The 24,859-nt window shown below is 46.0% G+C and overlaps 1 protein-coding gene across 3 annotated transcripts; it reads right to left on the bottom strand.

Annotated features, from left to right (window-relative positions):
• Nucleotides 1-303: 303 nt before the first annotated feature.
• LOC125915533 (platelet glycoprotein VI-like) lies at nt 304-23,780 on the bottom strand. Of its 3 annotated transcripts, none has more exons than XM_049621462.1 (8): nt 22,583-23,780; nt 18,351-18,386; nt 17,959-18,228; nt 15,182-15,466; nt 9,116-9,169; nt 6,230-6,289; nt 2,583-2,633; nt 304-2,064 (listed from the first exon to the last, which is right to left on the bottom strand). In XM_049621462.1, exons 1-8 carry the CDS (start codon nt 22,614-22,616, stop codon nt 1,829-1,831), a joined length of 1,026 nt encoding a protein of 341 aa, XP_049477419.1. In that variant the 5' UTR covers nt 22,617-23,780; the 3' UTR covers nt 304-1,828. The 3 variants fall into 3 exon arrangements, with proteins under 3 accessions (XP_049477419.1, XP_049477420.1, XP_049477421.1); XM_049621463.1 differs by having other exon boundaries at nt 17,971-18,228; XM_049621464.1 differs by lacking the exon at nt 18,351-18,386.
• Nucleotides 23,781-24,859: the final 1,079 nt, after the last annotated feature.

The following is a 24,859-nucleotide window of genomic DNA, read 5'->3' as shown; positions in this document are numbered from 1 at the left end:
CACTTTTTTATTAAGCACTAATTTGTCAATTACTCTTTCAGTCATCCTACTTTCCTGTTTCATCCCCGGGGTTCATCGGTTCATCATTCTCACCAAATACACCACGTTCCCAGATGTCCCCTTCAAACCGCCCTTGAACGTGCTTGTGTATCATCTCTGTGATGTCACTGCATATAGCGTGGGCTCCTGGACTTTCCCACAGGTTTCCTTCCTTGTGTTTCTGTCTCAAGGCCTCTTGTTCAGCTGGATGTAGGTTTTTCCTAGAGCATCTTCATTCTCAGGGTCTGAGGTTTCGTGAGTGCCTTTAGTAGGAGCAGATGGGGTTGTTAAGAAATAGAGGGGCACCTGTACGGCTCAGTCAGTTAAGTGTCTGACTTCAGCTCAGGTCATGATCTTCCGGTTCGGGAGTTTGAGCCCCGCATCAGGCTCTGCACTGACAGCTCAGAGCCTGGAGCCTGCTTCCAATTCTGTGTCTCCCTTTCTCTCTGCCTTTCCCCTGCTTGCGCTCTCTCTCAAAAATAAACATTTTTTCTAAAATGCTTTAAAAAAAGAAGAAGAAATAGAGGCATACTATTCTTTAAAAGCTAGGAAGGAACCTCAGCGTCTGCTAGCCAAGAGTTTCTCAAGATCTGTGCTATTGACACTTGGGACCAGATAATCCTTTGTTATCTTAAGTGTATCTCTCACCAAGAGTATGTTCTGTTAAGAGAGAGAAAGAGAAGCATCTCTACTCTCTACCCGCTAAATACCAGCATTTCCTCTTGCCCCCAAATATCTTCAGATGCTGTGCAAGATGTCCCAAGGTTGACATCCACTGTAATCTAGCCAACCCCCCTTTAAGGGAAAAGAAACTGAGTAACCTGTGTACATTAATTTAGGGACAGATGCTCTGCCCATTCCTCCTGTGAGTTAGAGATTCTGTGAGTGTGGTTGTTTTTTTTTTTTAATTATTTTTAGTATTTTTATTTATTTTAGAGAGAGAGAGAGAGAGTGTGTGTGTGTGTGTGTGTGTGCATGCGCACGCGTGCGAGACAGAGAGAGTGGGAGAGGGGCAGAGAGCTGTCAGCATAGAGCCTGTTGTGGGGCTCAAACCCATGGGCTGTGAGATCATGACCTGAGCTGAAGTTGGACACTTAACCAACTGAGCCACCCAGGCGCCCCATCTGTGAGTGTGGTTATTAACTATGGAGCAAGATAGGAGGAGGATGTGACCATAAATTGATGAATCCAGAGACCAGGTCCAAGGAAATGGCATTTGGGACCAAAGAGAAGGATATCTCAGGGTGGGAAGGCATGGGTATGGTGGGGCAAGACCTGAGTGCTCACACATGTGACCAGATGTTTCTGGTTAGGAGAGAAGCTAGGCTGATGGGCTCAGGAAATGAGTACTAGTCTGAATTAACCATCTGAGCTATAGTTTTATATTTATGGATATGCGGAGAAAGCACAGGGGCTAACAGGGAAGTGTGGGAGGGTTTTGTGCAGAGGATAGAACAAGGTCAGCTGTGAGTGTTGAGGACAGTGGAGGTCAATCCAGAACATGTATCAGAAAAGGTTGAAGGAAAAGGTCAGTGTGGTGGTCCCGTTAGATCCACAATGTGCCAGATAGGAGCAAGGAGATGGTAACATCCTCTAGATACCTCTAATCCCGAGTGAAGGGAGTCCTCAGAAAGCCATAGACACTGGCTCAACAGCTCTTTGATGGGGCACCAAGGAGGGTTCCCATGGCCCTCCTTCTCCACAGCCACAGGCCCTACCCTCTTGATCTTACATTCCACACACGGTCTTCACAATCCCTGTCTCACAGATATAGCCAAGCCTTGGGGTTCTAGTTGTGGCACCCATGGGTATAGCCATCTGGTCGACCCTTGTCCTGCCAACTGTGTGGCTTCTGGGTTTGCGGAAGGGGTGGGAGTGGCCTGTGGACAGCTCTGACCAAGTGCAGCAGGCGTTTCTTTCGGCTGTGCCAGTCTTCTGCCAGAAACCCCACCAGGAGTATTAGGATCACAGCCCCGAGGCATATCCGGACCAGATTGCCCTTGGTGTAGTGCTGCTGGGCAAGACCTGGAGGAGAGAAGAGACATTAGAGCAGGTTATAAAAGCCCATCTTCAGGACCCGCTTCAAGGGACATCTTGCGTTCCTTGTAGCCATAACCCTCATCTAAGATCCTATTATTCTCTGCTACCTACAATGCCAGTCTCCTTACTAGAAGCCCCCTCCCCTCCTCACCAAAGCTGGATACTTAATCTCTAAACATCACCTCTTCCCATACTTTCCCTCCCCACACACAGTCGCTCTCTGGTTATTTGGCTAATTGCAGAAGAAAATATTGTTACAAGGGGTAGAAGAAGAGATGGATGGAATTTATCCTTCTCTGATCCTCTAGAAAATCTCAACCTCTCCCCCCCCCCCGATGTTAATGATCAATTCTGAGTTCCAAGTGCTGATATTTACCCTTAATATTTTACCCACCAGGACCCAAGATCATAGAGCCTTAGCTTTCATACAGGAAAAGCAGTCAACTTTAGGGGAAGACACAGGAATGGGAATGGGGAGGGTCCAGGGAGGACCTGTTACTCACCAATTGGAGAGTCTGACCCCTTTGGAAAGATGGTGATATTCCTGGAAGGCTCTGGGAGTCAAAAAGGGAGGGGGGGGGAGTTTAAAGAGACCATCTCCTCTAGCCCTGTTCCTGCCCCTATCCTGAAAATATGCACTTGGGAGGCAAAACCTCATGGCTATAAGAAAAGCATGAACTACAGAGTCAGGCTATCCAGATTTGAACCCCAGATCTGTCACGAATTAGATGTGGAGCCTCTCCCAAGTGACTCAACGTCTTGAGTCAGTTATCCCATCTGTCCAGTGAAAATAATTATAATGCATCACAGGTTAATGTGAAAATTAAGCCAATAACAATAATAACAGCATGAGACACAGTGCTGGATATATCATAAGCACCCCATACATGCTAGCCTTCCTTCTGTCACTCCACAAGTATCCCCAGAGACTTTCCAGGTGTTCAGCTGTACTCATCAGACAGGTGCATGTTTTAATATACTGTGAAAATCGGTGTAATAGGTAGTCCATAGGACAGAGGAAACTGCATAACCCAGTGTTAGAAAAGGTTTCCTGAGGGACTGAAGCCATGAGGAAATGGAAGGAAAGGCAGAGCTAGTGGCTTGGGTTCAGGGTCATGAAGAGATGTCGAGTACCCAGAAGAGCTTCATCTGACTCTGTATGGCTGAGGTTTGCATGAGGAATGAAGACTGAAGAAATCAACAGTGGCTGATCTAATGGCATTGGATTTAAAAGCATTGAACATTAAGCTGAGAAGCCTGAGCTATATCCTAAGGGTGATTAGGAATTCAGAAGGATTTTCTTTTAGTTTTTTTTTTAATTCCAGTTTCATACAGTGCAATATATTGGTTTCAGGAGTAGAGTTTAGTTATTCATCACATACCTATAACAAGCTCTCATCATAACAAGTGTCCTCTTTAATGCCCATCCCCCATTTAGCCCATCCCCCCCATCAACCCTCAGTTTGTTCCCTGTCATTAACAGTCTCTTATGGTTTGTTTCCCTCTCTCTTTTTTTCACTTCCATATGTCCGTCTGTTTTTGTTTGTTAAATTACACACATGAGTAAAATCACATATCTGTCTTCCTGTGACTTATTTCTCTTAGCATAATACACTCTAAATCCATCCACATCATTGCAAATGGCAAGATGTCGTTCTTTTTTATCCTTGAGTAATATTCCATTGTGTATATATACCCCATCTTCTTTATCCATTCATCAGTTGATGGACACTTGGGCTCTTTCCATATTTTGGCTATTGTCGATAGTGCTGCTATAAACATTAAGGTGCATGTGCCCCCTTTGAATCAGCGCTCCTGTATCCTTCGGATAAATACCTAGTAATGCAATTGCTAGATCATAGGGTAGTTCTATTAACGTTTGGAGGAACCACCATACTGTTTTCCAGAGTGGCTGCACCAGTTTGCATTCCCACCAACAGTGCAAGAGGGTTCCCCTTTCTCTGCATCCTCGCCAACATCTATTGTTTCCTGAGTTGTTAATTTCAGATGCTGTAGCATCTGACTTCAGCTCAGGTCATGATGAGCTAGTGGCTTGGCTGCATGATGAGCCAGTTTGTGGCTTTGAGCCCCATGTTAGACTCTGTGCTGACAGCTCAGAGGCTGGAGCCTGTTTCAGATTCTGTGTCTCCCTCTCTCTCTGCCCCTCACCTGCTCATTCTCTCTCTCTCTCTCTCTCTCTCCCTTTCTCTCTCTCTCTCTCTCTCTCTCTCTCAAAAATAAAAATTTTAAAAAGAAATGTAATGCTGGCCTTGTAGAAGGAGTTTGGAAGTTTTCCTTCCATTTATATATTTTTTAATAGTTTGAGACTAGTTTAATAGTTTAATTTTCTGCTTAGATGATCTGTTCAGTGTTGTAAGTGGGATGTTAAAGTCCCCTCCTATTGCTGTATTATTATCAATGATTTCTTTATGTTCATTGTTAATTGATTTATATATTTAGGTACTTCCAAGTTGGGGGGGAATAAATATTTACAATTGTTAGACCTTGTTGGATAGACCCCTTACATATGATGCAGTGCCTTTCTTCATCTCTTACTACAGTTTTTGGTTTAAAATCTAGTTCGTTGGGGGCAGCTGGGTGGCTCAGTCGGTTGAGCATCCGATTTCAGCTCAGGTCATGATCTCACGGTCTGTGAGTTCGAGCCCCACGTCAGCTTCTGAGCTGACAGCTCAGAGCCTGGAGCCTGCTTTGGGTTCTGTGTCTCCTTCTCTCTCTGCCCCTCCCCCTCTCATGCCCTGTCTCTCTCTGTCTCAGAAATAAATAACCATTAAAAAAATTGTTTTAATCTAGTTTGTTGGATATAAGTATGGCTACTCAGCTTCCTTTTGATGACCATTAGCATGATAGGTGGTTCTCCATTCCCTCGCTTTCAATATACAGGTGTCTTTAGCTCTAAAATGTAAGCAGCATATAGATGGGTCTTGTATTCTAACCTATTCTGATACCCTGTGTCTTTTGACTGGAGCATTTAGTCCATTGACGTTTAGAGTGAGTACTGAAAGATACGAATTTAGCACCATTGTGTTATCTGTGGATTTCATGTTTGTGGTGATGTTCTCTGGCCTTTTGTAGTCTTTGTTACTTTTGGGTCCCCCCGCCCCAGACTCAAAGAGTCCCCTTTAATATTTCTTGCAGGGCTGGTTTACTGGTCACAAACTCCTTCAGTTTTTGTTTGTCTGGGAAACACTTTCTCTCTCCTTGTATTCTGAATGACAGCCTTGCTGGATAGGGTATTCTTGGCTGCATATTTTCCACAAGCATTCATCACATTGAATATATACTGCCACTCCTTTCTGGCCTGCCAGGTTTCTGTGAACAGATCTGCGAACCTTATGTCTTCCCTTGTAGGGTAGGGACTTTTTTTCCCTTGCTGCTTTTAGGATTCTTTCCTTCTCTGTGTATTTTGTGGATTTGACTATGATGTGTTGGTGATGGCCAGCTTTTGTTGCATTCAGTGGGAGTTCTCTGTGCTTCTTGGATTTCAATGTCTGTGCCCTTCCCCAGATTAAGGAAGTTTTCAGCTATAATTTCCTCAAATAAACCTTCTGCCCGTTTTTCCTTCTCGTCGTCTTCAGGAACCCAGAAGGCTATTTTGAAACAGGATGGTGGAGAATCTCACCAGGGTGTTAGAAAGAACTTGCTGGCCTCAGGAGTCTACCAGAGAGCTAGAGTTGGGTAGAGCAGAGATATCTAACATGTCCTCAGGGGATCTGCCAAGGTTTTTTGTCTCAACAGAAATGGAGACTTTTTCCAGGAAAAGCGAGGGGAAAGAGAACTACAGCATGAGGGAAGCATGTTGTGTGGGACTGCATTAGTAAGAGGATGCACTGAGCATTAGGAAACAAGATTACACACATGGACCACAGCAAAGTCAGAAGGAATAAGTGATGGTCTTCCCATCATAACCTTGGCTCCACCATCTTTGAAACGGCCACATTATCCAGAATGCTCCTCTGTCCCCAAGCTCAGAGCCCACCTCTATCCCATCCTTGATCCTCAGACCGAGGATTTTCCTTGGACAAGTCAGGTGGTTTCCTGAAGCAGACTAGAAGCCCACGGCCCTAGATGATGAGAGAGAAACCAGTTCTCATACTCTTTTCTGCTGGGCTCTGAGTGCCTGGTTACTCACCAGTTGTGGAGCCTTTGTTGATAAATGAGATGTTCAGTCTCCTGGAGGCTTCTGGGAATTCTAAACAAGAGGGTAATAAGACAGTGGATCACGTCAGGTCTTCCCAGTGAGTCCCTACACTCCATACCCCTTCTGAGATATCTGGGCTTCCTGCAACCCCTTTCTCTGACACACTTTGTACAGACACTGAGGAGAAACAAACACAGAAGGGCTGTAAGAACATGTTGTTTTCTATCAGTGGCTTAGTAAGAAATGGATCCATTCATCCATCGATGGGCATTACGTTATTTCCTCTTTTTTGGCTATTATGAGTAACGCTGCTATGAGCATTTATGTACAAGTTTTTGTGTGAATGAACATCTTTCATTTTTTAAATTTTGGGGGGGCTATATCCCAACAAGTGGAATAGCTGGGTCCTGTGGTAGTTCTGTGATAAGGTCATGTGACAATTCTTCCTGAGGGAGCTGCTGGACCATTTTCCATGGCAGCCGTGGCTCTTTTTATTCCCACCAGCGGTGTCTGAGAGTTCTAGTTTCTCCACATCCTCACCAACACTGCTGTGCATTATTATTATTATTATTATTATTATTATTGATTAGCATTCTGGTGGGTATGATGAATTTCATGGTATGTGAGTTACAACTCAACTAAAAACATAAGAAATGGATCAGTAGGTCTGTGCAAGCTCAGTGGCTGATATCAGTCTCCGAGCATAAGAGGCTCCCCTCCCTCCTAAGGTCATTTTCTTAACCAGGGACATTCCCGATTCCATGGGCACCAAAATATTTCCTAAAACCCCTCAACCTATAAATATATAGCTCCTATTGAGGGTGGGGAAAGTCTCCGAGGTCCTTTATTATGGCAGAATCAGCTCATCAAAGCCTAGCTTATGCTCGCCTATCTGTGGTATAAAAAGAGCTTGGATATTATGGGTTCTCCGTTATATCTCTTCCTGTGAGTTTCATTAATAAATTTTGGGTCGTCGGGGTGCCTAGGTGGCTCAGTCAGTTAAGCGTCTGACTTTGGCTCGGGTCATGATCTCACAGTTGGTGAGTTCGAGCCCCACGTCGGGCTCTGTGCAGACAGCTCAGAGCCTGCTTGGGATTCTGTGTCTCCCCCTCTCTCTGCCCCTCCCCTGCTCATGCTCTGGGTCTCTCTCTGTCTCTCAATAATAAATAAACGTTAAAAATTTTTTAATTAAAAAAATAAATTTTGGGTTGAATTTAGATTAAACAGGCGGTATGTGCATATCATGGAATGCTACTCAGCCATAAAAATGAACACACTGTTGATAATCATAATAACTTGGGTGGACCTCAGATCATCGTGCTGAGTGAGAAAAGGCAGCCTCAAAACATTCCATGCTATGTGGACCTTTCCATTTATGCAAAACATTCCCAAAATGACATTAAGAAGAAGAACAAACTAGCACTTGCCAGGGGTAGGAGGGGAGAGGGTGCATGTAACTACAAAGGGGTAGCCTCAGGGATATCTTTCCAGGATGGAATAGTTCTGTATCTTGAGTGCAGTGGTGGTTACACGGATCTACACATGTGATACATTGCTGGAGAACTGAATACAAATATTGTGTCAGGGTCAGGTTCCCAGTTTTTATGTCGAACTACAATTATGCAAGATGTAACCACCGGGGAAATGTAGGCAAAGGATACATGAAATCTTTCTGTATTGTCTTTGTAACTTCTTGTGGACCTACATCTCAAAAGTTTTAAAATTCCAATGAGAAATACACACACACACACACACACACACACACACACACAGGGTGCCTCATTTGGCATGACAGCCCCCATATTGTTCTCAACCTCACATGTCAGCACTTTCTCCTCCTCCTTGGCTCTTTTCAGCCTGCTTCTATTCCTTGGGATTTGGGTCTATCCCCAACACACAGGGAATGCTAGAGATGCCACAACCTGATGTACAATTTCTTAAGGCACAGGCTGGTATCCTACACACTGGAATCCACTGAGATGCCTTTGAAGATGGGGGCACACTATGGCTCACACAAACTTTAATCCAATGGTTCTCAAAGTGACATCCCCAGATCAGCAGCATCCATATCACCTGGAAAAGTGTCAGAAATGGACATAATTGGACCCTACCGCAGACCTTCTGAATCAGGAACTCATGGGGTCCAGAAACCTAGATCACCTCCAGGTGATTCTCAGGCCCCCTAATCTTTGAGAACCACTGGCCAATGGAATCAGAGACTCAAAAACTAGAGTCCAGGAAGGGTGCCTGGGTGGCTCAGTCAGTTAAGCGTCCGACTTCAGCTCAGGTCATGATCTGGCAGTTCATGAGTTCAAGCCCTGAGTCAGGCTCTGGGCTGACAGCTTGGAGCCTGGAGCCTGCTTCGGATTCTGTGTGTCCCTCTCTCTCTGCCCCTCCCCTGCTTGTGCTCTGTCTCTCTCTGTCTCAAAAATAAATAAACATTTTTTAAAAATGCCTAATATTGTTACATACATTATTATACTCGCCTTCTTTATAGGCAGAAATAAGCAATTTTTAAATATATCAAATGTGTGAAAGAGAGAAGTGAATTAAATTAAGAAATACAGAGGGGCGCCTGGGTGGCTCAGTCGGTTAAGCGGCCGACTTCGGCTCAGGTCATGATCTCGCAGTCCGTGAGTTCGAGCCCCACGTCGGTCTCTGTGATGACAGCTCAGAGCCTGGAGCCTGTTTCAGATTCTGTGTCTCCCTCTCTCTCTGACCCTCCCCCGTTCATGCTCTGTCTCTCTCTGACTCAAAAATAAATAAACATTAAAAAAATTTTTTAAAAAATTAAGAAATACAGATAAAGGGGAGAAAGAAAAGAAGGGGTCTGTGGGTCTATACCCCAGACACCAGGATGAATCCTCCAGAATTTACCTGTCACAGAGGAAGGTGGTTCTGTGGGTAACCAGCCGGGGGTCGCAGAAGTCCCTAGGAAATCAGAAAAAGAGAGACTTCTGTGCTGTGTCAGCTGTGGGTCCTGAGTAAATAATGAAGCATTTCTGTGACCCAGTTTCCTCACCTAGAAAAGGAATATGAGAAAGGTCACATCACTGGACTGTCACGGGTATTAAATAGCACACCTAGCACATTCGGGGGCTAATTAATAATGACAACCCCTGTAGCTGCCTTCCTTGCTCTTCGAACCCCTGTTCTGTCCCTTTTCCTGGATCTCTGTGATCTGCACCTTACTTCGTCCCTTGGAGTAAAACTGACTCTTGTGTCCTGGAAAAGCAGATAAAGAGGCAGAAGCTATGGATACATGTGGGGACGGGGGAGGCGATACAGGGAGAAAGGGTGATGGCTGTATAACAAGACACAGTCCCTTTCTACCCCAGGACATTTGCCCACACGACCCTATATGCCTGCAGCCCATCTCACTACTCCACCCACCTGGTTACCTCTTCCTCTGCCCTGAGATCCACATCAAACATTGATTATTCAGAGAAACCTTCCCAAACTGCTTCCTCTTTAGCTCCTAACAGCACCATGTATGTCTAATTCATAACGCACATCACAGTCACGACTATGCATGTTGTGCTGGATGCATCTCGAAGAGTGTTGGCTCTAATTACTATATGTAAGTATTAGGTGTCTGTGTGTATATATGTGTGTGTGTGAGAGAGAGAGAGAAAAATACCATATAGAGTTTCAAGCAGTCCCCAGCAAAGCACCAGCCACAGCATAGGCACTTTTGAAATATATGCAATTTAAAAAGCAATAAGTGAACAGGGACCCAAAAAAGGAAAAAATCTATAGAGGCAGGAGGATTAGTGGTTTATTTGCTAAGCACCTGCTATGTTCTGGGAGCTATGGGTGGGGGTGGGGATACAGCGGAAAAGAAAACAGAAGTTAATGTCTGTCTTTCTGGAGCTCACATTCCAATTTGCTAAGCACCTGCTATGTTCTGGAGCTCACATTCCAGGAGGCGGGGTCAGACAGATGATAAACACCATAAATCGGTATGATGTATGCACAGGTGTAGATGCCATGGAGAAAAATTAAGGCAGAGAAGGTAGCAGAGTGCATCAGAGAGGCAAGAATGGGACTTTTGACTGAAGGCCTGAAGGAGAAATGGAATGAGCCGTAAGAATATCTGGGCGGGGCGCCTGGGTGGCTCAGTCGGTTAAGCGTCCGACTTGGGCTCAGGTCACGATCTCACAGTTCGTGGGTTCCAGCCCCACATCGGGCTCTGTGCTGACAGCTCGGAACCTGGAGCCTGCTTCGGATTCTGTGTCTCCCTCTCTCTCTTCCCCTCCCCCACTCAGGTTCTGTCTCTCTTTCTCTCTCTCTCTCAAAAATAAATAAACATTTAAAAATAAATAAAAATAAAAGGATATCTAGAGAAAGTGTCCCAGCAAGTGCAAAGTCCCTGAGGACATAACGAGCCTGCATATTCAAGGAAAAGCAAGATAGGATGTAGTCGATACTATCCTAACCACTTTATATGGTCACAGACAGTAACCAGACTTATCGTGGTGGCCGTTGCATAATGCATACAAGTATCAAATTACTATGTTGTACACCTGAAACTAACACACTATCGTATGTCAATTCTTCAATTTAAAAAGAGTGTTTGAAAAAAACCAAGATGCTGGCGTCTCTAGAGCAGAGTAAATGAGGGAGGGGCAGTAGGTCAGGCAATCAGGCAAAGGAGGGGCTTGGAGAGGAGTGAGTGCCAGGGAGTCAAGCAAAGGCATGACCATCATCTGATTTTGACAAGCTCTTCTGAAAGGATTCCTCTTGCTGTGGTTTGGCAAACGCTCAAAAGAGGGCAAAGGTATAAAGTCTTGCAAACCCCAACCAGTAGGTAAACATACGTCCTGGAGACTAATGCACAGCCTACTGTCAGCAGCACCGCATTACAGAAAAGTTGCCAAGAGGTTAGTTCTTTAATGGTCTCACCACAAAGAAGCAAAGGCAATTACGTGAGGGGATGGAGAGGTTAGCTAATGCTCTGGTGGTAATCATGTTGCAATATATAAATGTATCAAATCAGCTTGCTCTAACATCTTATACAGTGTTACGCGTCCCTTATATCTCCATTTTTACATTTGTTTAGTTAAAAAAGTTAAGGGAGGGGCACCGGGGTGGCTCAATTGGTTGAGCATCTGACTTCAGCTCAGGTCATGATCTCATGGTTCGTGGGTTCGAGCCCCATGTCAGGCTCTGTGCTGACAACTCAGATCCTGGAGTCTGCTTCAGATTCCGTCTCTCTCTCAAAAATAAACATAAAAAAAAAAAAAAGATGTGGTAGGAGGCATGTGGTGGGAAAGGACACCAATACTTAGAAGAAAATGCCTCTGAGTATTACAGCAAAAACGCAGAAGTGTCTTCCTTTGAATGTTCGTGTTATTTTAAGGGCAGTTACAATCACTTAGATTAAATGTACCATCTTAAACATTTAAGTGTATAGTCAGTGGTATTACGTACATTCACATTGTCGTGTGGGAAGTCTCAGAACTCTTTCATCTGTCAAAACTGAAACTCTGTGCCCTTTGCACACTAACTCCCCTTCTCTCCTCGCCTGACTTGCCAACCCCCTCTCCATTCTCTGCCTCCGTGATGCTGACTACTTTTAGATGCCTGATGTGAGTGGAACCAGACAGTATATGTCCTTGTGCGACTGGCTTACTTGACACGGTGTGACAGCCTCCAGGTTCATCCATACTGGAGCACATGCCAGGATCGCCTTCCTTTTTAAGGCTGCGTGACAGCTCTTCCATTGTGTGTTATATACCCCATTTTCTTTATGAACTACGCTGTCCTCTTTGGAAAGAGGCACGCTTTAGGAATGAAAGACGGATACCTGCCACAATGCGCACGAAACTCACAAACACTAGGCCGAGTGAAATAAGCCAGTCGCAAAAGGCTGCATGTTATAGGACCCCATATATATGAAACTCCCCTCTCCCCCCCCCAAAAAAGGTAGATTTATAGAACTAGAAGGTAGGTTTGTGGTTGCATGGAAAACGACTGCAAACAGGCTCCAGAGACCCCTCAGAAGTGATGGAAATGGATTAACACTGGGTTGTGGTGATGGTTGGACAACTCCATGAACTTACTAAAAACTGTGGACACTTAAAAAGGGTAACTTTTTAAAAAAAATTTTAATGTTTATTTATTTTTGAGAGAGAGAAAGACAGAGCAGGAGCAGGGAAGGGGCAGAGAGAGAGGGAGACACAGAATCCAAAGCAGGCGGGGCGCCTGGGTGGCTCAGTCGGTTGGGCGTCCGACTTCGGCTCAGGTCACGATCTCGCGGTCCGTGAGTTCGAGGCCCGCGTCGGGCTCTGTGCTGACGGCTCAGAGCCTGGAGCCTGTTTCGGATTCTGTGTCTCCCTCTCTCTGACCCTCCCCCGTTCATGCTCTGTCTCTCTCTGTCTCAAAAATAAATAAACATTAAAAAAAATTGAAAAAAAAAAAAAAAGAATCGAAAGCAGGCTCCAGGCTCTGAGCTGTCAGCACAGAGCCCGACGCGAGTCTCAAACTCATGAACCGTGAGATCGTGACCTGAGCCACAATCAGACACTTAACCAACTGAGCCACCCAGGCATCCCAAAAGGGGTAACCTTTTAGGTCTAAAAGCCATACCTCAATAACACAGCTGTAAAAAAAAAAAAAAAAAAAAAGAATTTGCCACAACATGGATGGAACTAGAGTGTATGATGCTAAGTGAAACAAGTCCATCAGAGCAAGACAAATACTCTGTGATTTCACTCATATGTGGAATTTAAAAACAAAACAGATGAACAGATGGTAAAGGGGTGAGGGAAGAGAAGAGGGAATCAAACCACAAGAGACTCTTAACGATAGAAAACAAACAAGGTTGATGGAAGGAGGTTAGTGGGGGATGAGCTAGACGGCTGATGGGCATTAAGAAGGGCACTTGCGGGGCGCCTGGGTGGCTCAGTCGGTTAAGCATCCGACTTCGGCTCAGGTCACGATCTCACAGTTCGTGAGTTCAAGCCCCGCATCGGGCTCTGTGCTGACAGCTCAGAGCCTGGAGCCTGTTTTGGATTCTGTGTCTCCCTCTCTCTGACCCTCCCCCGTTCATGCTCTGTCTCTCTCTGTCTCAAAAATAAATAAACGTTAAAAAAAATTAAAAAAAAAAAAAAGAAGGGCACTTGCTGGGATGCACACTGGGTGTTGTAAGTGATGAATCACTAAAGTCTGCTCCCAAAACCAATATTGCACTGTATGTTAACTAAAATTTAAACTAAAAAAAAAAAAAAAAAAAAAAGAATGGAAGGCAATTTGTAGTGAATAATGACCTCACTAGCTAGATTTCAATGAAAATAAGTCTAAGTACAAATACATTTTCATTTTACCCTGTACTAACTTTATTCATCCACTGAGGACCAGAAGGAGAAGAATTTTCCCCTCGCTAATAGATAGAATCATTACTCTTTTGTACATTGGGGCATTTTAAACAGTTCAGTTGCCGGGTGCCTGGTTGGCTCAGTCAGAAGAGGACACAACTCTTGATCTCCCAGTGGTGAGTTCAAGCCTCATGATGGGGCTTGAGATTATTAGAGATTTTTTTTTAATAAATAGGCGTTAAGGAGGGCACTTTTCGGGATGTGCACTGGGTGCCATAAGTAAGAGATAAATCACAGAGTTCTCCTCCTGAAGCCAAGACTACATTGTATGTTTACTAACTTGAATTTAAATATAGGTGATAGATAGATAGATAGATAGATGATAGATAGATAAACAAACTTTAAATAATTCAGTTGCTTCGATACTTGGGAAGGCACATAACCACAAAACAGTGGTGAACATAAAGTATCAACAATGGTTTTTACATTTGTATCAGTTGATGCAAAGGGCTTAGCGGCAGGCTTTGTCATAAAGATACCTCGCACTTCTTCGACTCTTACGAATAAGAAAGGCTGAAAGGATGGTGACTGTATGAAGGGAGTCAGTTTCCTTCCTGGAACACGGACACTTTTTAAGTCACTTCCCTATGTTTTTTGCTGCTACTTGCTTGTGTGTGTGTGTGTGTGTGTGTGTGTGTGTGTGTGTGTTTTAAGTTTGTTTGTTTTGAAACCTAGATGAGACACAAGGCATTCTCTGTAGTATTAAGAATTATTTTTTCTAGTATATATACTCTGTAGTAGAGACAATAACAACCTCTCAAATATGCTCGTGTCCTAACCCCCAGAATCTGTGAATACGGCACCTCGCATGGTAAATGGGACTTTGCAGGTGCACTTAAGGATGTCGGGGTGCAGAGGTTATCCTGATTATCCAGGTGGACCCAGTGTAATCACAGTGTCCTTAAAAGTGGAAGCAGAAGGTGGAGAGGGGCAGACGAGTCTGAGACTGAAGGAGTCAGACTGAAGGAGTCAGAGACTGAAGATGCTACACTGCCAGCTTTCATGATAAAGGGAGGGACCACGGGAGCCAAGGGATGCAGGGGCCTCTAACAGCTGGAAGAGGCAGGGGAGAGATTCCTCCCTGGGGCCTCTGGAAGGAACACAACCCAGCTGACGGCTTTGTTTTGTCCCATTTGTGAGACCCATTTGGGACCTGACCTCCAGAAGCGTAAGGGGATAATACATTTGTGGGGGCACTTGGGTGGCCCCGTCGGCTGAGAGTCTGACTTTGGATTTCGGCTCAGGTCACAGTCTCACAGTTCGTGAGTTCAAGCTCTGCGTTAGGCTCTGTGCTGGCAGTGCAGAGCCTGCTCTGTATTCATTCTGTCTCTCTCTCTCTCCCTCCCCCCCCCAATAAATAAATACATATTACAAATAAATACATTTTAAGCCAGTGGATTAGTGGTGATTTGCTAAGGCAGCTCTAGGAAACGAATACACCCTCCAACGCCTCAGGCTTCTCCTGGTCTCCCACCTCCTGTGCACCTGCTGGTCCCTCCCCCTGGAACTTCCAGCAGAGTTTGCAAGGGCTGCGGAAGAAAGGCGGGGTCTGCACCTCCCTCACCTGTGACCACAAGCTCCAGGGGGTCGCTGGGGGCTGACCACAGGTATGGGTGTTGGCTGGAAAAGCTGTAGCATCGGTAGATCCCACTGTGGGCAGCAGTCACTGTGATGATGGGGAAATCGGCCCTGTACCACCTCTCAGGTCCCTTGTAGGGGCCAGTGTCCCCCTCCTTGTATAAAGCAAATTGGTCAAAACCGTATTGGCTGCGACACTGTAGAGTGACATCCCCTCCTGGGGACACGGCTGGGCCAGGCTGGGCTGAAAGCGAGGGCTTGGCGTAAACTCCTGGGGAAGAAAAAGAGAGCTCTGGTATTAAAGACAGTGGCCAGCGTGTCAGGCCTGAGTATGGGAAGGTCCCCCCACCTCCTAAGAACTAGGGAACTTGGCAGGTGTTTCCCTCCTAGAGAACGCACTCACCCTGCTACCTGCTCACAAAAAGTTTAAGGGAGTGTGACCAGAGTCACATCACAGTGCCCAGACTCAAATCCTGGTTCTGTCACGGGGGGGGGGGGGGGGGGGGGGAAGGGGGGGCGCCTGGAGATGAGTCTCCCCCTCTCTCTGTGCCTCAGTGTTCTTTACTATAAAATGGGCATGGCTGGATGAAGCATTATGTATCAAGCGTTTAGCAGAGTGCCTACTGGATCACCAGCTCCCCAACTATGATGGTAGTAACAAAATAACTGAAGCTCATCTCACACTGCAAGCCAGTGTTACAGAACACAGTCTGTGTTGTAAACCTGTATCAAAATGCCAGCTTCCAGGGGTCATTCCAAGCTTATGACTCATATCGCCTCATTGAAGCCTCACAAAAGCATAGTGAATCCGTCGCTATGAATACCCCGGTTTTAAAAAGGGAACTTGGGTGTACGATGCTAAATAGCTTGCCCAAAACCATAATATACTAAGTGGCAGAGGGGCGCCTGGGAGGCTCAGTTGGTTAAGCATCTGACTTCAGCTCAGGGCATGATTTTGCTGTTCATGAGTTCGAGCCCCGCGTCGGGCTCCGTGCTGACAGCTCAGAGCCTGGAGCCTACTTCAGATTCTGTGTCTCCCTCTGTCTCTCTGCCTCTCTCTCTCTCTATCTCTCAAAAATAAATAAACATGAAAAAATTAAATTAAACTTGGAGGCAATTGTGAATAGGAAGGGATATACTTAATGAGAAGGTAGCATTTGAGTCAGCCCCAAAGGCAAAGCGGGTACCCTTGCGTGGGGCATACAGACCACTGCGCTGGCTCATGGATTAGGCTATGCAAAGTTTAAAGGGGTGCCAAAAAAACCCTCAGCAATGAAGATAAATAATATTTCAATGCATTCGTCAAACCAAAATTAATGCAAATAATTCATAGTGAACAAAATATCAAGATTTTAATCAAGGATTCCAACTGTGCCTAGTGGAGCCTGAGGCAAAAGGTTCAAAACACTTTTGTGTATTTCTTTTTTTTAATTTTTGTTAACGTTTATTTATTTTTGAGACAGAGAGAGACAGAGCATGAACGGGGGAGGGGCAGAGAGAGAGGGAGACACAGAATCGGAAGCAGGCTCCAGGCTCTGAGCCATCAGCCCAGAGCCCGACACGGGGCTCGAACTCACGTACTGTGAGATCGTGACCTGAGCTGAAGTCAGATGCTTAACCGACTGAGCCACCCAGGAGCCCCACTTTTGTGTATTTCTTATGGTTAATTTTTTCCACACTATTAACATAGTTGAAAAAAATACTGAAAAACCAAGTTATTAAAACTCGTGAATTATTCTAAGTTTATTTCATTTGTACCACTCTCCTCCCCCTACCCCCCCCCCCAAAAAAAAAAAATTTTTTATCATCAGACTCCCCTGGCTCATGGAAGCAAACTCATCAATGATATTTTCAAAATCTATCTGGAATAGAACCATTTAAAAAATATATTAGAAATAAAAGCCTAAGCTGCAAACACTTTATGCCATCAAAAAATAAAAATGCATTAGAATGTGGCTAGAGTAGGGGTGCCTGGGTGGCTCAGTGGGTTGAGAGACTGACTTCGACTCAGGTCATGATCTCATGGTTTGTGAGTTCGAGCCCCGCGTCGGTCTCTGTGCTGGCAGCTCAGAGCCTGGAGCCTGCTTCTGATTCTGTGTCTCCCTCTCTCTCTGCCCCTGCCTCACTCATGCTCTGTCTCTCTCTGTCTCAGAAATAAATAAACATTAAAAAAAAATTTTTTTAAAAAAGAATGTGGCTAGAGCCTACACCCATTTCCTTTTGCATCAGGCTCAGATATGGTTTGAAAACACACTGCCAGGTTCTGCCTTTACTTAAAAGCATGATATGAGGGCACCTGGGTGGCTCAGTGGGTTAAGCCACCGACTTCGGCTCAGGTCATGATCCCCCAGTTCATAGGTACAAGCCCCAGGCCGGGCTCTGGGCTGACAGCCTGGAGCCTGGAGCCTGCTTCGGATTCTGTGTCTCCCTCTCTCTCTGTCCCTCCCCTGCTCATGCCTCTGTCTCTCTCCATCTCTCAAAAAATAAAACGTTTTAAAAAAGCGTGATATTTTGTTCAGCGTGAATGTTTTTGTGTTGATTTTGATTGTTTTAGAAAGATATTACATAGACATATTATGAGGATCACTGCGGGCGGTCGGCACCTCCCCTAAATGCATGGGCAAGGCTAGGGCCCCACTCGCCCCATCCTAACTAATCCAGGCCCCTGGGACTCGGGGTTCACTGTCATTACCATCCCCCTTTTGGCCTTCCTGGAGCCCCTAGGCCACAGGTGCAGCCACCCCCTCCCCCCCACACACACACCCATCCAGGTACCGGTAGCCACCAGCTCCAGCCGGTCGCTCGGGGGAGACCAGCGGGTCCCGTTCTGGTAGGAGCAGCGGTAGCACCCGGCGAAACTTTGCTTCATGGCCGGGATGAAGAGGACGGCCTGATCCTTATACTTCCCAGACCTCAGCTTCTCCAGGCGGTACAGGTCCACACCCGGAGGCCCCTGGCATTGGATGGTCACCGGCTTCTCCAGCGGCACTAGGGAGCTAGGCAGGGCGTGGAGGGAGGGCTTGGGCAGAGAGACTGGAAGGGAAGGGGAGCCTGGTGGAGGGCGCCTTCCAAACAGACCCCTCCTCCCGGGGCCCTCACCCTGCCCGCCCGCCCCTCCCCCGTGCAGGCTGAACCCAGAGGGATCCAGGACTCACCCTGCCGACTTTGCACCACCTGCCCCAGACACAGCCCTGAGCAGAGAAGAAAAGGACCAAACGCTAGGACCTCGCAGAGCCCACACTCACACCTGCAGAGCAGGTGGTAAGACATTTGCATGCATCCATTTTCTCTTGTCCTCATTTTTTATTTTTTTGAGGACACACACACACACACATAATTTAAGGGCCTGAAGAAGCTGGCCATAAAAGGCTGCATATTGTAGGGTTCCATTTACCTGAAGCATGCTGAATAAGTAAATCTGCCCAGAGAAAGTAGATGTGTGGTTGCCAGGGGCTGGGGGCAGGGGGGATCGAAAGGGGATTGTCACGGACACCGTTTCCTTTGAGAGTGGTTACAATGTCTGACAACAAGATAGAGGTAGCGGTGGAGGTTGTATACATTGTGAATGTAGTAAATGTTATTAATGATACATTTTATGCTGTTTGTTATTTTACCACAATCCTTATATTTTTAGTGTTTTTATTATTTATTTTTGAGAGAGACAGAGTGTGAAGGAGAAGAGGGGCAGAGAGAGAGAGGGAGACACAGAATCCAAAGCAGGCTCCAGGCTCCGAACTGTCAGCCCAGAGCCTGACGTGGGGCTCTAACTCATGAGCTGGGAGATTATGACCTGAGCCAAAGTCGGACGCTCAACCGACTGAGCCACCCAGGCTCTCCAACCACAATTTTTAAAAAGCCAACCAGAGATTCCTTGCCCTGCTCCTAATGCACACACTTTTGGCAACCATAAAGAGAATTACCTTCTCTCTGAAAAGGGCGCTGTGTGCAGGGTGTATAACATTGTATAAATTGAAGGCGTGTTTGTGTGTGTGTGTGTGTGTGTGTGTGTGTTGATTTGATACATTTATATATCACAAAATGATTACCTCCACATTGTTAGCTAACACCTCCATCATGTCACATAATTCCCATTTCTCTTTTTTTGTGGTGAGAAACCTTAGGATTTTCTGCAACACAGCATCGTTGGCTTTATCACCATGCTGTGCATTAGATCCAGATGGGGTCTGTTGCATTATATCTTGTCAAGAGATCTGGAGGTGTGTTAATCATGGATTCCCCACTGTTTTAACCCATATCCCGGGGGGGGGGGGGGCGGTGCCTGGGTGGCTCAGTCAGTTGAGTGCCCCCCGACTGTTGATTTCAGTTCCATCATGATCTCATGGTTCGTGAGTTTGAGCCTGTGTCAGGCTCTGTACTGACAGAGTAGAGCCTGCTTGGGATTTTCTCTCTCCATCTCTCTCTGCCCCTCTCCCGTTCATGCTGTGTCTCTCTCTCTCAAGATAAATAAGTAAACTTTTAAGTATAATTGCATTATTATGAGTGAACAAATATTATTCATGCCTGAGGATTGTAGTATTGGCCTTGTATATTTTTCCTAGAGTCACTATTTGCCTGGCTTATGTCCATCCTCGTAGTTTTCCTTGACCCTAATGTCTGATTCTTTTTTTTTTTTAATTTTTTTTAACGTTTATTTATTTTTGAGACAGAGACAGAGTATGAATGGGGGAGGGTCAGAGAGAGGGAGACACAGAATCTGAAACAGGCTCCAGGCTCTGAGCTGTCAGCCCAGAGCCCGACGCGGGGCTCGAACTCAGGGACCGCGAGATCATGACCTGAGCCGAAGTCGGACGCTTAACCGACTGAGCCACCCAGGCGCCCCCCTAATGTCTGATTCTTTACACGGTTCCCAATAGTCTCCCATGTAATTTTATACACCTGTCAACCTGTATAATCTATGAATTCCGCTTTCTCCCTTAGAGGCGCCTTTCCCCCATTTTCCTTCTACCTTCTTTACATTGAACAGCTGCCTTTTTTCTCTCAAGCTAAGACTCTTTTTTTTTCTTTTAATCTTTCAGCTGAGTTGGTAGCATTTCCTGTTTTAGTCTCACCAGTATTGCCAAATTTAGCAAATAAAAACATAGGACTCTCGCTTAAATGTGAATTTCAGAAAAACCGTGAATATTTTTTTATAGTGTGACCCATGAGATGCATAGGATATACATAGGCTTAAAAAAATTATTTGTTGTTTCTCTGAAATTAAATTTCCCTGAGATTTGCTGTGTTTTGTCTGGTAACCCTTATCCTTGCGCACACACACACACACACACACACTCATGCACACATGCGCACACACTAGAAGGGGGAGTAGTTATCGTTTTGATTATAAACATAAGGAAGCTGGACAGAGAGGCGACGCAGTTTCTCTCAGCTCACACAGATGGGAAATGGCTGAACCTGGATGATCCCTGACTCCAGGGCTCAGCGGATGACTGCTTATCTCCAGCCCCCCTCTGAGCCCCGGGTTCTGCTCCCTATACCCACGCTCTACCCACATCTTTGTCCACTGCCCAAGACACAAGCCCCTCTCAGCCTCTCCATGGGTTTCCCTGCAACCTTCTAACGTGACTGGAGGTATTCCAGGTGCCCTTCTGAGCGCTTCCTGTATGCACTCTGAATCACGGCAATCCTACCAGTTAGGGACCGCTGTAAGCCCCATTTTATAGATCAGCCTATAGAGACAGTCTCCTGTCCACTGTCCTGCAGCCAGTAGGAGGTAGATTCTAACACCAGCAGCATATTTTAGTGGTAAAGAATGTGAACGTGGCACCAGATTCTTTAGTTTATTCAAGTTCTAGATATGCGACCTTAAACAAGTTCCTTAATCCCTCTGGGCCTCAGTGTTCTGGAGGTAATAATAGCCCCTACCTACTCAGAGTGCTGTGGGGAAGAGGTGAGTTAAATGTCTGTTTAAAAAAACAAAGCAAAACAAAACAAAACACGGGGGCACCTGGGTGGCTCAGTTGGTTGGATGCCCGACTTCAGCTCAGGTCATGATCTCACACTCTGTGAGTTCGAGCCCCGCATCGGGCTCTGTGCTGATGGCTCAGAGCCTGGAGCCTCTTCAGATTCTGTGTCTTTCTCTCTCTCTCTCTGTCTCTCTCTCTGCCCTTCCCCCGCTCACACTCTCTGTTTCTCAAAAATAAATTAAAATGTTTAAAAATTTAAAAAAAAGAATTGGAGACACCGGTGGATGAGGAAAACAGAATCTTAATGCATAGTCCACCTGAGATGTGCTAAGCTTCTGTAGTAAGCTCATAGCAGCGGCCACGGTGAGAGGATAAGTGAGGTAACATCGGGATAGGGCAAAGGTAGCTGTTCTCTGTTAAGCAAAATTACTGAGCTATAACACATACCAGAGTAAAGATGAGATAGGTGAACATTAATATAATTGTTAAGCTAACTGATTAAAAAAAAATTAGTCAAGGGGCACCTGGGTGGCTCATTTGTTTAAGCTTCCAACTTCGGCTCAGGTCATGATCTTGTGGTTCTTGGATTCCGTGCTTGCTTGCCCTCCTCCCTCTGTCTCTCTCTCTCTGTCTCTCTCTCTCTCTCTCTCTCTCTCTCTCCCCTCCCCAGCTTGTGCTTTCTCTCTCTCTCAAAAATAAATAAACAAACATTAAAAAAAAAACCCATGGAATAACACCCAGCCCATAGTAAGTGTTACATGAGGGTGTGTTAACGAATGACTGACAGGCAGTTTGCGCTCATGGCGTTTTCTTATCCCCAGAACACAGCTGTTCCTTCCTGCTTGGCCCCTTGGAGCCTCTGTCCTTTTAGCAAGAATGTTCTTCTGGAGAAATAGGAACTCATTCATCTTATAACTGGAAGTTTGTTCTCTGTCCATCTACCTCCTCGTTTCCCCCCCCCCCACACCCAACCCCCGGCAACCACTGGTCTACTCTCTCGGCCTTAGTGAGCTAGACTTTCTGGGGTGCCACATATATGTGAGATCATGCAGTGTTTTCTTTCTGCGCCTGGTTTATTTCGCTTAGTGTCGTGGCCTCAAGGTCCATCTGTGTTGTTGCGAATGGCAGATTATTTCCTCCAGTGCTGCAGGGTTTGCTGACAGAATCTAGTCCTGATGTCACCAAGTCCATTTTTAAAACATGGTACATAGAGACAAAGTTAGAACCCCAAGCCGAAGACCCGTACGGTTCCCAACCGAGCCATGAAGAGAATATAACAGAGCAACAGACAAACACCACCTCCCTGGGGCCCTGTTTTCCCACCCAACAAAGGAAGGGGCCCTCATAGGTCCCCCGAATTGCCCTGAAATCCATTTCCGATCCAATGTTTTAAAACATTCTGAGTCTCACAGCCTACTGCCTGTCCCGCAGCATTCCCCAGAACAGCCCTCAGGACTCACCGAGACCGAGAAGGGCAGACAGGGACGGGGCCATGGTCCTTCAGCCCGTCCAGAGCTCTGTAGCCCAGGAGGGACGCTGCAGGGAGTGGGAGCAGAGACACAGGATGTGGTGAGGATCCAGAACCCTCTCTTCCCTTCCCCCAGCAGCCTGGCCTTTCCTAATTGCGGCTCATGAAGCTGGAGACGTCCCCTCAGTAGCGTGACTTAATCACAAGCTCGCAGAAGCTCGTTTATCTTCTCCCACCAGCCCAAGGTGGTACTGTGTCTGCCTCCTGAGGCATTGAGATGGAATGCTAGCTAAAGGATCTCCTTCACGGGATGGTTTCATGGAGCTTTCCGTTGGACATCTGAGATTATCCCCGGCGGTAAGAAGTTTTCACGAAGGAATAGCAGCATGTTTAGCATGCCCCTAAGCCTCGATGAGGCAAAGAGCTTGGCATTTTCGCGTAACCAGGAAGTGAACAGTGTGGCTGGAATCAAGAGTGCAAAATGCTGAGGCTGATGAGGTTATCATAGAGGTTATACAGGGTGTCCCAACTTCGGTGCTATTGACATTTGGACCAGGTGATTGTCGATGTAGGGACGGGCTGTCCTGTGCTTCTGGGAGGTTCAGCAGTATCCCTGGCCTCCATCCACTAGATATCATCAGCACAACACCCTCTCCAGTTGTGACAACCTGCAAATATCTAGACATTGCCACCTGTCCCTTGGAGGACAAAATCACGTCTGGTCGAGAACCACTGGGTTAGATCATTCAGGGACTCCAAAGGCAAGATAAACTTAGGTGCACAGGGCATCCGGGTGGCTCAGTCGGTTGAGCATCCAACTTCGGCTCAGGTCATGTTCTCGTGGTTCATGGGTTCAAGCCCCACGTTGGGCTCTGCGCTGACAGCCCGGAGCCTGCAGGCTGCTTCAGATTCTGTGCTTCCTCTCTCTCTGCCTCTCCCCCACTTATATTCTGTCTCTCTCTCTCTCTCTCTTAAAAATAAACAAACATTAAAAAATAAATAAATAAGGGCACCAGGGTGGCTCAATTGGTTAAGTGTCCGACCTCAGCTCAGGTCATGATTTCACAGTTCATGGGGTCAAGCCCCATGTCAGGCTCTGTGCTGACAGCTTCGGATTCTGTGTCTCCCTGTCTCATTCTGCCCCTCCCCACTCATGCTCTGTCTCTTTCTCAAGAATAAACAAAAAAAATTTTTTATTTAAAAAAGAAATTTTTTTAATGTTTATTTTTGAGACAGAGAGAGACAGCATGAACGGGGGAGGGGCAGAGAGAGAGGGAGACACAGAATCTGAAGCAGGCTCCAGGCTCTGAGCTGTCAGCACGGAGCCCGACGCGGGGCTCAAACTCACAGACTGTGAGATCATGACTTGTGGCAAAGTTGGGTGCTTAACCAACTGAGCCACTAGGTGCCCCGATAAACAAACATCTTTTAAAAAAAAGATAGAAACTTGGGTGTCCAAATATTTCTTTGTAACCTGACTCACTTTTCAGACACCACCTCCTTTGACCCTCACACAAGACTGAGAAGCAGATACAGCTTTAGTCCTGCTCAAATGGGAAAATGTGAGCTTAGAAGAAAACGTATTTTTCTACTTGAAGCGTGGATGCCGGGAGCTGAGTAATCGATCGATCACCTCCGGCTTAGCACATGCACACGTGCATCCAGGTAATCGACATCTTCTGTGATTTTTCTCTGCCCTGTGGTTCTCATTTCGTTTCTCCAGCTTCAAGGAGCAGCTCTGAAATCACAGTCCGTGTGAATTTGTTCGTGTTTGCAGAACTTTATTTTGCGTCTTGCAAATGTTAATGCTGTGGAAGTCATTCATCTTTCCACTGCACACTCGGGGTTTATGGACCACTCATATGTCTACAGCACAGTTACTTGCTTCAACACAGTAATCCCCACAGTGTCCTAATAAGGGACAGACACATTATATCCAAATATCTCTGCTGTGAACAATGCTGAGCTAAATATCATTCTGCAGACGCCCCTATGGACACATGTGAGAATATCTTTAAATTATGTTTACATTTCCAACAGGAAATTGCCCAATCTTTTACTCACAGCCAAATGGCACTTCAGACTCACTGTACCAGTTCCTTCTCCCAGCAATACAAGAAGGTGCTCACACGCCCAAAACCTGAGGTGGCCCAGCCTCCTCATCTTTGCCAGTTTCTTTTCTCTAATGGCTAAAGAGGTGAAGCATCTCATCGCCTGCTCACCTGAGCTTGGAGTTTCCCTTCTGTAAATTAAAATTCCAGCTTAAATT

Source organism: Panthera uncia, assembly GCF_023721935.1.
Source record: "Panthera uncia isolate 11264 chromosome E2 unlocalized genomic scaffold, Puncia_PCG_1.0 HiC_scaffold_19, whole genome shotgun sequence".
Taxonomy (NCBI): Eukaryota; Metazoa; Chordata; class Mammalia; order Carnivora; family Felidae; genus Panthera; species Panthera uncia.
The sequence above is the reverse complement of the archived record's forward strand: the minus strand, read 5'-3'. Positions and strand labels throughout refer to the sequence as shown.

What these genes read in the sequence shown, in the direction of transcription:
- LOC125915533 (XM_049621462.1), bottom strand. Translation starts at nt 22,616, where the DNA reads ATGGCCCCGTCCCTGTCTGCCCTTCTCGGTCTCG. An exon ending in CCTGGAGCTTGTGGTCACAG is followed by an intron (nt 9,170 to 15,181) that starts GTGAGGGAGGTG and finishes CTGATTTCCTAG; the next exon opens with GGACTTCTGCGACCCCCGGC. An exon ending in GGGGTCAGACTCTCCAATTG is followed by an intron (nt 2,065 to 2,582) that starts GTGAGTAACAGG and finishes TCTCTCCTCCAG; the next exon opens with GTCTTGCCCAGCAGCACTAC.